General features: G+C 41.8%; 1 protein-coding gene across 2 annotated transcripts in view; it reads left to right on the top strand.

Annotated features, from left to right (window-relative positions):
* The window catches only part of Uxs1 (UDP-glucuronate decarboxylase 1), an 89,928-nt gene extending 80,602 nt beyond the window's left edge, over window positions 1–9,326 (top strand). For both annotated transcript variants that reach the window (XM_027948943.3, XM_071601969.1), the window contains exons 12-15: window positions 3,396–3,456; window positions 4,561–4,618; window positions 5,798–5,901; window positions 8,505–9,326. In XM_027948943.3, coding sequence (XP_027804744.1) covers window positions 3,396–3,456; window positions 4,561–4,618; window positions 5,798–5,901; window positions 8,505–8,636 — 355 coding nt within the window. In that variant the 3' untranslated portion in view covers window positions 8,637–9,326. The remainder of the gene's footprint in view (window positions 1–3,395; window positions 3,457–4,560; window positions 4,619–5,797; window positions 5,902–8,504) is intronic.
* The last annotated feature ends 3,329 nt before the right edge of the window (window positions 9,327–12,655 follow it).

Raw genomic sequence — 12,655 nt, 5'->3', positions numbered from 1 at the left:
CTATGTGCTAAATACTTCAATGACCCTGTATATATTGATTAATTTTAATATCATGATGGGAAAACTTTTGCCATTCTCTGTTGAAGATTGACTTTCCTCTTCATGTCTATAGCTGCTCAGCTGATCTTTTACTGCCACCTAGTGTTGTGTAGGTGAAGTTGCCCAGTGCTGGGTGTGGCTTACATGACTTCACTGCAGGCTTAATTAAGAGAGGGCGTTACTGGGCATGGTGGCACAGGTCTGTAATCCCAGCAACTTGAGAGGCTGAGGCAGGAGGATCACAAGTTCACAGCTAGGCTCCACAACTTAGCAGGGCTCTAAGCAACATAGCAAGACCCTGTCTCAAAATAAAAAATAGAAAGAGCTGGGAATGTAGCTCAGTGATTAACCCTCCCTGGGTTCTATACCTGGTACCAAAAAAAAAAGAGAGGGGACCTTATTCACTCAACCTGCAGATTCCAAAATCTGGCTCATTTTAAACATGCCTTTCTAGGGTGGAGGTGAGAGTCTTCATTAAAGATATGTGGTAAATAGTGTCCTAACTTCAAATTTTATGGTGAAACTAAACGCAGATAGAAGTAATTTTTTAATAGCTTCACATGATAGCTTTTTTTTTTTTTTTTTTTTTTTTGGCAGTCCTTATAATCTAGGTTTTTGTTGGTCAGTTCAGTTGGTGACTAACTGTGGAAAGTGGTGTGGATTCTGAGTTACTGTGTTAAGCCATTAATAGTCCAAAGAATCATTCACTATTGTATAGCTATTATCATTTTTGTAAAAGTTTCTGGTATCCTGAATCATTGTAAAACCCTGTTCTATATTTGGACACCATGTATTTTTGCTGTTTAATGCAAATACCCCAGAATGCCTGTCAATCCAAAAATACTGTTCCTGGTGCCATGGGGCACTAGAGTAGAAAAGTGGTAGCTGTGGGGTACAGGTCTGGGCAGCCCCATCTCAGCCAGCACAAGCACATCAGTCCATGTGCAGTTTAATGGGAAATGGCAGCTGCCCCTCCTTCAGGACTGTTTCCATTTCAAAGCACTTAACTCAGGAGGAAATTATTTGGGTACATTTCTGTAGCGTGACCATATCAGTCAGACTCCTGTGTATTGAGTATCATCTTTTCACAGTAATACATCTTCATCCCATCCTCCTTTGCCCACCCCCAGTCATGCACTCTCCTGGGGAGGTCTTAATGTTTTTAGTTATAGAAACTTATCTTGGACTACCTAATTAGTGGCCCCAAATTTCCCCAGTGCCCACCCACACCAGATGGAGTGTAATAAAAAGGAAACCAGTTAGAACTCTTGCTTCTTACTGGTCACGTGACTTCAAAGATATTACATCAACATTCATTTAAGTAGCTTCAGTTGTTCTCTTTTTTTGAAGAGGGGATAGTGATTCAAATATTGTAATAATCAGTGCTTGTACTGAATACTCTCCCACTCTGCTCTGACACTCTGCTGTCACACACATGGTGATCTCCCTGCCAACTTAGAGGGTTGGTTTTCCTAGAAATGTGGGTGCAAAGCATCTTAGAAAACCCTCTCCATAATACTGCAGTGTCATCTCGGGTCAGTGTTGTCCCAGATGACAAGGTTTCAGGAACTTTGCCACACTTGGGGACAGAATTTCCAGCATACACAGTGTAGTTATTCAAGTGCCATCTGAGATCATTAACTTACCAAAGTTTTGCTATTTTTAACAAGTTACTTTTTTAAAAGTCAGATATTTTACTTCATGGTAAAAACTGTACATCTGAATCCATAGTTAGCTGTACTAAATTTAACTGTTCCCAAATCTACAGTTGGTGCAACAATATCGCAGGAATTCAGTCTAGGTGGTCATCTGCATTGACATTTGGCATGACTATGTCTGATAGTTTCATGATCAACTTATATCCTCATTCACATAACAAAGGCATGCTATATTTTTTAAAAAGTCACTTTGTCAAAATGACACTTTTAAAGAGCTTCAGGTTAAATGAGTGTGATCTATGTGATTTTGACCTTAAAAGTTGCCAGCTTGTTATATAAAAGGTGCATGGCCCTCCCTCCCCCTTCTCCCAATGAGGAACTTAATATGATTCCCCAACCCCAGTTTCAATATTAAAACCTATTGTGGATGCTATTGTATGGCAGCTTTTAATGTCTCTTTACAAATATGCACAGATGGAGGCCATAAGAGAATGAATTGCCATGTAATGATCACTGCCATAGTGATGAAGTGACTTTTTGCCAGTTTCTTCAAAAAGAAAAATCATCCAAGGTCAACAGTGATTTGCATTTGCACTCGATCTGTGAGAATAGAATGTTAAGCATGTTCATATAAAATACCCATTTGTTGAAAATGAAAAAAAAAAAAAAAAACAGAAATAACTTGTTTACTAAATATCTCACAAAAAAAAAAAAAAAAATCCCCCAAACAAAAGGAAAGAAAAAAAAGATCTGGGGTTTTCTTTTGGGAGTTGATCATGACCCATAGTGACCTGCTTCTTGCTGGTAATAATGGAGGAAGCGGAGGGACAGGTTTTAAAACAGACTTGGTTTGAACCACCAGGATGGAACTTTAAAAGTCTTCTTAGAAACAGAGCTAATGAATGGCATTAGAGAAAATGCTTGTGTTTAGCAGTGAGGTGTCATTTTTACGAAGTAACTTTTTTTTAACAGAGCCACACTTTAAAGCTTCTGAAAATAAGAACCAAACCGTGGTAAGCGAAAATTTGCTTACTTATCTTCACCTTCATGGCCCAATCACAATTCATTTGAAACATCCAGATATCCCTGACAGTTTCATATGAGATGTTTTGGGAGGGGGCAGGTTGAAAGTTGTGGGGGGGCGGGTAGAGAACAATGTTCCAGTTGATTCCAACTCTCAGCATTGTTTGGCTTTATCTGTGATTTGCCAGTATGGGGAGACATACTGGAGTTCATTCATTTTGGTGTATCTTCTCTTATAAAATAATCACATGCTTTCATATAGGTTAACAAATGTGAGTTCACATTAAACATAGGCTTCCATTGAAAACTGCAGATTCCATTTTTTTGGAGGGGGTGCATATTTTAACGTGTTTTTGGTTTTAAATTGTTAAGAGGGTTTCAGAAATACACAAATGTGGCAAACTCGGCCCCACCACCCAGCTACCATCACGTTTTAACCACCGCTATCTGCCCCCTGAGAGCAAATCCCAGATGCCATAGATGTCATTCCATTCATGAATGTGCTAATGTTGTGAGCACCATCTTAATTTGCAGGATTTCCTTTTAACATTGTTTTCCATTTGGGTTTTTGTTTTCTGAGAGGTGTGAATTCTCTTCTGGGAGGGCTCATACGTGATACTTAGCGTTGGTGCACCTTGGCAGGCAGCACCTGACCCAGCTCCCCTTCTTTTCCAGTGACCTGGTGAATGGCCTGGTGGCTCTCATGAACAGCAACGTCAGCAGCCCTGTCAACCTGGTAAGTACTGCTGTGCTAGTGCTATGCTGGAGACAGACGTGATTCAGATTTTAGGAAGGCAGGTTTCCAAAACGAGATGGGTACTCTTAACATTCTTGTGCAAAGACCTGGGTCACCCATGCCCCTTCATTTTTATTACACGCTACTTAAAAACACCCAGGTACCATGTTCCTTCTTTCCTGTTTTTGTTGTTGTTGTTTGGAGGGTCGTTTAGGAATGCCCACCTCATTTTAGAAACCTGTCTTTCAAAAATCTGAATCACATGTCTATCCGAAAGCCCAAGAAACACAGAGCCACTTTCTCCAAAATTCCCATTGCTCTATTTTCCAGTTCAGCCTTTCTTTATCCTCATAAGTAGGCCCAAGTCCCTTCCTGCCCCTTTTACCATCTGGTTTCAGACCAGCCTAAGAAATGGGAAATGAGGAGTATTGGGGTTATATAGTTACCAACTTTTACTGTGGTGTCCTATAATTGGGGGTGTTGGGGATACAATAAGAGTTACAGGACTGGGGAGGGAAGTGGGATTACCTATTAAAATGTGTGATGGAAAGAAGAAAAGGGGAAAATGGTTTTCCTGGAAGCCCCCCAAAATAAATTCCCTTTTCAAAACTAGCAGACTGCTTTTCCGGCTTGTCCAGAACACTTGTCTGTGAGTGCATCCATTTCTGTTACTGTTTTCCCCACAGGTTTGCGAGTCCTTTATCATCACAGTTGTTTAACATAGTTACACCCAGGGGGAATAAATATATTGGCTTCAGAAAGCCGATTTTATAATCCAAACCTTCATAATAAGTGGCACCAAACATTTAGGAATGTTAGGTAAAAAAGTGTCTACCCCAGAAAGTCAACCAGTGGATACCCTTGACTGTTCTTGTGTGTGGACATTCTGGAGGATGCCAGTAAAGGTGGGTGCAGTTAGCACTTGGCAAGGTTGAGCAATTGTTGTCTTAGCAAGTTGAAGTCATTCAGGGTGGCAAGCGAGGCTGGCACCTTGTGGGATGTGGTGGGCCACCAGACATTTCTGAAAATATGGGTGACTTGGAAGAGTTGGAGTGGAGGTTACTGCTTCATTACGCTCATAACCAGAAACCATTTCTTCCTTAGGGGAACCCAGAAGAACACACAATCCTAGAATTTGCTCAGTTAATTAAAAACCTTGTTGGTAAGTAGAATAAACCACTTCTTAAGTGACGTTTTCTGTGCTTACCCTATCCATTAATAACACCTTGACTAGAAAAATGGATAATTAATATAAGCCAATTGAATTGGATCAAAGCAGAACTTTTTATCAAGAGCACCTAGTTGTTTTCTAATTCTCGAAGTAATAGAGAAAGGAGGTGGGGTTGGTTTTATTCGGTTTTAATTGGAGATCTGCATGGAGTTAGGAGCAAGAGATTTGTTTTCAGTGTTCTACATGTGATTGTGTTAGGTTGTCCTACATGGATGATAGTTTGAGAGACTCAGATCTACAGCCTGAGGAGCCACAGGATCTCCCCATTGTTGCTCCGTGTGGCCGTGCATCACACCACATCACCCACAGTGGCTGAAGTCAACCACCATTTCATTTGCTCTAGATTCTACACTGGGGCCAGCCTCCACTAGGGATTACTTCTGAAGGTCTGGCTGATGGTCACTATTGTGGTTTTACTCTTCCGGTCCCTGGGGTCTAGGCCACCTCAGATGCTGGACCAAGGCATTTCTGTCCTCCATGTCATCCCTCCAGCAAGGTGGCTGGACATCTTATGTGTCAGCTTGGGACGTGCTGTGGCCAGAGCATCAGTGACCAGGTCTTGGTGAGCCATAGACCTGGAACTGGCCATGGAAATTCCCCCATCATTCGGCTGGTTAAGGTGAAAGCCACCTAATTCCAGGGGAGGGTGTAGACACCCCAGTGTGGCCCACTGGGAGTGTCCACCTCAGAGTTGGCCCCATCCCACAGTTGTGGTTTTCATGTACATGGGGGTCATTCCCAGGGAATGTGTCTGCATTTGTGACCTGTGTGGGTGGTCTTCCTTGAACCAGGCCCTCACTGTCCTGGGAGGGAACTTGGGCCTGGAGAAGAGGATAACCTTCCCCTTCCTTACCAAGCTCTTATGGATCCAGAAGGGAGCCTTTGCGGGTCAGCTCAGCCACACCTATGCCCTAGATTCCCAAGGACAGTCCCCTGTGCAGCTGGGTGACTTGTAGGAGCTGTTTTCACATGGCCTGCACCCCTGTTTACTCTGCAGTTAGGATTTTACTCAGAGGTGGATTATATAAGAACATCTTAGTGGTTTAGGATTCTCTCTTACCTTATCGTTTTTTTTTTTTTGTTTTGTTTTGTTTTTTTTTTGTAATTCAGGTAGTGGAAGTGAAATTCAGTTTCTCTCTGAAGCCCAAGATGATCCACAGAAAAGAAAACCAGACATCAAAAAAGCAAAGCTGATGCTGGGGTGGGAGCCTGTGGTGAGTGTGGGGGAGAAACACTGGCTCCAGAGGGTTTCTCTCTTCTGGGGTCCTGTGTCCTCATAGGATGGGTGGCCCCCAGTGGAGTGAGGTAGGCTCTACATCCATGCAGAGGGAGGGTTTTCTCCAGGCTATTAAATGGTGTTATGTGTCTCCTTTGTAGCTGGGGAAATGGCTTGGGCCTGGTGGGCTTTGTTCTCATAAAGTCTCAAGTTGGCTCAGTCATGAAGACCATGTTTGAGAGCACAGTGGCAGTGTGGTCAGCCTCTTAAAGATCCCTGGTTGTCCCATGCAGCATTGGGCAGGGTTATAGTGTGAAGAGGAGCGAGCAGGTCTATGTCAGCCCCATGCAAGGGGATCCCCAGTTTGAAAGCATGTGAGACTGAAGGGTGCTGAGGAAGGTGGGCCTCCATGCCATCATAGTGCTCTCAGACTGAGTCACAGCCTTCTTTGGCCTGTAAGATGCCGTCAAGTGGGGCTGGCCCCCTCCCTCACCTGCACATTGGAATCATTTTAGGAGTTTAAAAAATAATGATGCAGGGCTGGGATGTAGCTCAGTGGTGGAGTGCTTAACTAGCATATATGGGGCACTGAGTTTGATTCTCAGCACCCCATACAAATAAATAAAGGCCATTGACAACTAAAAAAATATTTTTAAAAAGTAATGATGCATGGTCCCGGCTGCCTCCTGCTCCTTCCCACTGCAGATGATTGGGTGTTCCTCGTTTGCCAATGAATACCCTCCCCCAGAGCTGGCGCAGCTACTCATTCTTGTCTTGTAAGTCTCTATCCTTCAGAGAACACCTTTCTAGAGGACTGGCCACACACACTCTGCTGTGTCTGACCATTCACCTTTTGCTTACTGCACATGTGCCAGTGGGGCAGGGGCAGGACACAGGAGCACAGGAGCAGTCCCAGCAGCTGTCACAGCCAGACACACATTCTGTGCTGGGTAAAGGTAGGGCCATCCTAGGTGTGGCCCAGCAGGTGAGGCTGCCTCACCATCGGGCAAAGTCAGAGACAGATGCAGCTCAGACCTCATTTTACCTTTTAAAAATGTATGTCCTAGTGAGCTGAGTAAATAGAATCCTAGAATGTTAAGCCCTGAAGGGACGTGAGAGTTCAGTGTGACCCTTATCCTGTGAGGTCTACATCTGAGTTGTCTGTTGAAGGCCATAGAAACTTGACGAATGAAATAAAAACTTGCAACTAAATAAAAATTGACTTAACAAAACCTGATAATCCCAGCTGGGCATAACAAGTCACATCAAGCATGCCGGGTCTTTGTTTTTGAGGAATTTGCCATTAGTCTAGTAGAACCTATATTTTAAGGAAAAAAATTATTTTAAGTTACAACCACGTTCACTACATTTGAAAATGTCACATTGTGTGAGGTGTGTACAGTCAGTATTTTTACTTATCTGTAGTTGAGATGTACAATATTCTGACTCTTCAAATATGAGTTTATCATTAGCTTCTGTTCTTTGTAGTAGTTTTATTTCAGAAGAAATTTTGAGTGAGTCTGATCTAAGGGAACATCTCCAAATTAATTTAGACATTAGACATCTCCAACTTAATTGTCCTCGTGGGGTGGGGGGCAACTTGTAGAGGTATAGTAGCCATTCTAGGGTGAGGTGGTATCTCCTTATGGTTTTGATTTGCATTTCCCTAATGATTAGTGATGAACATTTTTTTGTGTACCTGTTCTCCATTTCTATATTTTGTTTTGAAAATGTCTGTTTAGATCTATGACCCATCTTTTAGATTTTCCCTTTTTTTTAAATTTTTTTGAGTTCCTTGTGTATTCTTGTATTAACTCCTTGTCAGAGGTTATAGTTTGCCAGTGTAGTCCCTCATTCTGCATTATTGTCTTCACTCTTTTGATTGTTTCCTTTGCTGTCTGGTGAAATCCTATTTGTCTATTTTGTGCTTTTGTTTCCTGTGCTTTTAGAATCTCAGCCAGGCCTGTGGTATAATGGGCACCCAGCAAATGGCTCATATTTAAAATGTACAATTTGATAAGTTTTGATATATTTAGCCACTTGTGAAACCATCATTACAAATTAAGGTTGCTTTACATGGTGTGGTGTTGTGGTTCCTCTCAGATTGCCAAGTCAGAGTGGGTACAAGTGGACCATCTGCCAGAAAGTGCAAAGGGTTAACGTCACATGGGAGGATGTGGGTCAGTCTGTGGGTCAATGCAGATGGTCTTCTCAAAGCATTCTCCCTCCACTGCATTGTAGATTTCTTCTGAACAAATGGACTGTGTACATTATTTTTAAAACAGTTGATGTGACTGATTCACACTGGAAGAGATATCATGCCAGTAAGAGGTGGTTCTGGGTCTTATGGGGGTTGGATCTTACTGTGCATCAGCAGAGTGTCACGTGTTCAGTTACACAGGGCACTCTGGCTTTGGAGGGACCTTTGCTTTTCCAGGGTGGGTCTGATTGCTTTCATGACCAGTGAATGGTTTTGTGAGTGTCCTCAGAAAGAAGCCAGCTAACCACACATCAGCATTTCTGAGACAGTCTGCTGCTGTTATTTTCAACCAAGTCCTTCTGTGAATGTGACCTTCTCTCTCTCACTTTCTCTGTCAACAGGTCCCACTGGAAGAAGGTTTAAATAAAGCAATTCACTACTTCCGTAAAGAACTGGAGTACCAGGCAAATAATCAGTACATCCCCAAACCAAAGCCTGCCAGAATAAAAAAGGGCCGGACGCGCCACCACTGAGCCCTCGCTCTTAGGACACAAGACTCCCTGTTTTACACTTGATGAGATGTATTTTTTGGTTTTAAAAAAAAAAAAAAAGACTTAAACAGGTGTCATGAAGAACAAACTGGAATTTCATTCTGAAGCTTGCTTTAAAGACATGGATGTGCCTAAAGCTCCCCTCAAAACCTGCAGACTTTGCTTGCACTTTTTGAATCTGTCTTTTTGTAAAATAGCCTAGATGCATCTCTGCATATTTTCAAGTTTTTTATCTTGCTGTGAGAGCGTATGTTGTGACTGTCGTTGACAGTTTTATTTACTGGTTTCTTTGTGAAGCTGAAAAGGAACATTAAATAAGATGAAAAAATCCTAATTTTATTTATAAAGTAAATAAAATGAGATGTTATACTATGCATAAAGAAAACAAAAACCTAGCAGTATTGTCAGGTGGGTGGTGCACTGGCATTTATTTTTGGACAGATAAAAGAATTCTGTTTCAGAGCTTTATGTTTCTTTTTTAATACAGAATTTTTCCACAGTCTAGTTTTTAGTTGCAAACTTGACTTTGAGATATTTTCTGTTGGTTATCATGATCAAGGATATTTGAAATCACTACTGTGTTGTGCTGCATATTTGGGGGTGGGGGGACAAAATTAAGGTATTCTTGGTAATTGTGGTTAAATTGCTATTTTAATAAAATATTGAAATTCATCAGTCATAAACTTTCAGTTTCTAAAGATTGCTTTCTGATTTGCATAAAACGTTGGATTGCTAAAAAAAAATATTGGAGAACTTGACTTAGAAGACGATTCTGAAAACATTCAGGTTTATATAATATATAATTTGATTTGTAGATATTAAAAGCGTTTCTGTGCTGTTTGGGCTGAATCTATGCGTGTAATAGAGATTGTGTGTCCCTCATCTTGGGACCAGAAGTGATTCAAATTTCAGAGTTTTTTGAATTTGTGAATATTTACATAGACTTTATTTGTTACATTCTTAATCCCCAAAAGCAATCAAATTCTCCAAAGTTTGCCAGGCACAGTGGTGCATACCTGTAATCCTAGTGGATCTGGAGACTGAGACAGGAAACTCACAAGTTCAAAGCCATCCTCAGCAATAAGAGAGGCACTAGCAACTCAGTGAGACTCTGTCTCTAAATAAAATTCAAAATGGGGCTGGGGATATGGCTCAGTGGTCAAGTACCCCTAAGTTTAATCTTCAGTACCAAAAAGAAAAAGAAAAAGAAAGAAATTCTCCAAAATCTGAAACTTTAAGCATCATGTTAGCACTCAAAGATTTTCAGATTTGGGACTTTTAGGTTAGGGACACTCAGGCTGTATTAGCTGTGTGAAATCTCAGATCTCGCCTAGTGTTAGAATTGTTTTTGTGTCCTCTGGCAGACCAGATGTAGCAAAAGAAGTGCCATTTGTCTTATGTAGAGAGATTTGCAAACTGGGATCATTGAGTGAACACTTTGAGAGCTTTTGTTTTTATTCAGAACTCTTTCAGTCCTAATGTTAGGATTTTATATATCCTCTTAAAATCAATGGAAGAACAAGACAATAAGTTAAGGCAATACATCTTCCAAGTAGGGTAAATGTGCAAGACAGCAACAAAGCCGGGCACCATGGTGCATGCCTATAATCCCAGCAGCTTGGGAGGCTGAGACAGGAGGATCGCAAGTTCAAAGCCAGCCTCAGCAAAAGCGAGGCACTAAGCAACTCAGTGAGACCCTGTCTCTAAATAAAATACAAAATAGGGCTGGGGATGTGGCTCAGTGGTTGAGTGCCACTGAGTTCAATCCCTGGTACCAAAAAAAAAAAAAAAAAGCAACAAAATCCTGAACAGGTGGCGGGACAGAAATCAAAAGCATCTAAAAAATGGGCAGCCTGTGATACCTCAGAGACTTACCTGTCCTTCAGATCATCTTATGATTTGTTTTTAATTGAGTGTGTTTTTCTTATCAGAGTCTCTGGGACGTGGCCAAGGATGCTGTGGTTTTCTTTATCATGGTAAATTTGCCAGAAGATTCTGGAACTAAGACTGGTGTAGATTGAATGAGGTGTGAGAGAGAAAGAGGAATCAAGGATGATATAATATCTTGTGCTTTGGCCCCTCACAGCCATTTGTTGTTGTTGTTGATGGGGAAGGAACTCAAGGTCTTGTGGATGCTAAGGATGAGCTACATCCCAGTCTCTTATTTTTGATTCCCATTATTTTGACCCAAACTTAAGTGAGACACCATTTATGGAGGTAGGATGGACAGAGTTGTGAAACTTACTGGAACATCCAGTGGTGAACCCAGAGTTTATATGGGGTTGGCTCAGATTTTTGTGGTGTTAAGCTGGGCAGTGTGATCTGGAAGTACCCAAAGGCCCCAGGGTCCAGAATTCTCTTAACCTTGTTACTTGCTAAGACATGGGATTCATTTATTTGGTTTTCTTCCCTAAAATTCTCATAAAATATTTTCAGGATGGGGAAAAGAAATGAAAGAGGATTTTTCTGTAATTCACCTTAAGGAAACACATAGTGTGAGCTTACTTAGATAATGTGAGCTTTGAGTTGAGCAGTGCATACACAGGGAAGAGAGGAGAGTGGAATTGGGAGGCCTGGAAAGGAATGAATAGGTGGGCAGGTGACGGCTGCCGTGGTCCAAATATTTGTTCCCTAAAATTCACATGTTAACCTAATCCGCAGTGCAATAGTACCAAGAGGTGAGGTGTTTATGAGGCAGTGAGGTCAGGAGGGTGGAGCTTTCATGAACAGGATTAGTGATGTTGTAAAAGAAGCCCAACAGCGCTTGTTTACGCCCTCTGCCAAGTGGGATAGAATGAGAAAGTGTCATCTGTGAACCAGGAAATGAACCCTCACCAGACTCCAAGTCTGTCATTACCCTTATCTTGAACTTTTCAGCCCAGAACTATGAGCAGTAAATTCCTGCTGCTTCTAAAGTACCCAGTCTATTATATTTTGTTACGGCATCCCAGACCAAGACAGTGCTGCCCTCACATTTGGAAAGTGGATCCTGATTAAAGGCGTCATTTATGGCTGGCAGGGAGGAGAGACTGTTATGGGTTGATCTGTCACTTCAGAGGCAATCATGGTAGCTCAAGCAAGGTCCAAATCACTCTGAATATACTGGATTTCAAGTGTTCCCTCCTGGATAATGAACACAGCCTACCAGCTCCAGCTGTAACCTCACACCCCTGGATGGATGGAGCGTCGTGCTGGTTAAGGATTCTTGGTTATGTGTGAGCTTGACTTCATCCTTAACCCAGCAGCTGTGTTGAGTGAAATGGTGTTCTGATCACTGCTAGTAGTTAGTTTGCCCTCATAAGACTGTCGGGATTGTGGAAATCCTCATTTATTTCCTAGGACAGAATCATTGTGAGTTTTAATATTTCTATATATCTGTATTCTCTCATGGTTGATTGTTACCTTTGATAGATAGGGAGCTGAGATACTGCATTTTCCTGAGAACTGTTACCACAGGATGCCGCATGATGCACTATGCTTCAAAGATAGCAGTGGGGCTTCGTTGCTCTAACCACCATGATTGACACACATGGCTCTTGAGAATGTCCTATTTGTAGCTTAGTCACCTTGGGGAACAAGGGACATTTTTATCTACGTCTATGGGAAGGGAAAAAAGTAGAAGCTGAGGCAGGAGGATTGCAAGTTCAAAGCCAGCCTCAGCAATTTAGCAAGACCCTGTCTCAAAATAAAAAACAGTCTGAGAGGGCTGAGGATATAGCTCAGTTGGTAGAGTACTTGCTTTGCATGCACATGGGTTCAATCCCCAGCACCACAAAAAAAAAAAAAAAAAGTCTGGGAATGTGGCTTAGTGGGTAAGCACACCCTGGGTTCAATCTCTGGTACCAAAAAGAAAGAAAGAAACTTCTTACGGTTCGGATGTGGTTTGAGCGTGTCTTCCAAATGTTTATGTGATGAAATGTTATCCCCATTGTGAGATATTGGGAGGGTCAGAACTTAATCCAACTGTGATGTTTAGAGTGGCTCCCAGAAGGTGATTGGGG

This window comes from Marmota flaviventris, chromosome 14, assembly GCF_047511675.1.
Source record: "Marmota flaviventris isolate mMarFla1 chromosome 14, mMarFla1.hap1, whole genome shotgun sequence".
In the NCBI taxonomy this organism is placed as follows: Eukaryota; Metazoa; Chordata; class Mammalia; order Rodentia; family Sciuridae; genus Marmota; species Marmota flaviventris.
The sequence above is the reverse complement of the archived record's forward strand: the minus strand, read 5'-3'. Positions and strand labels throughout refer to the sequence as shown.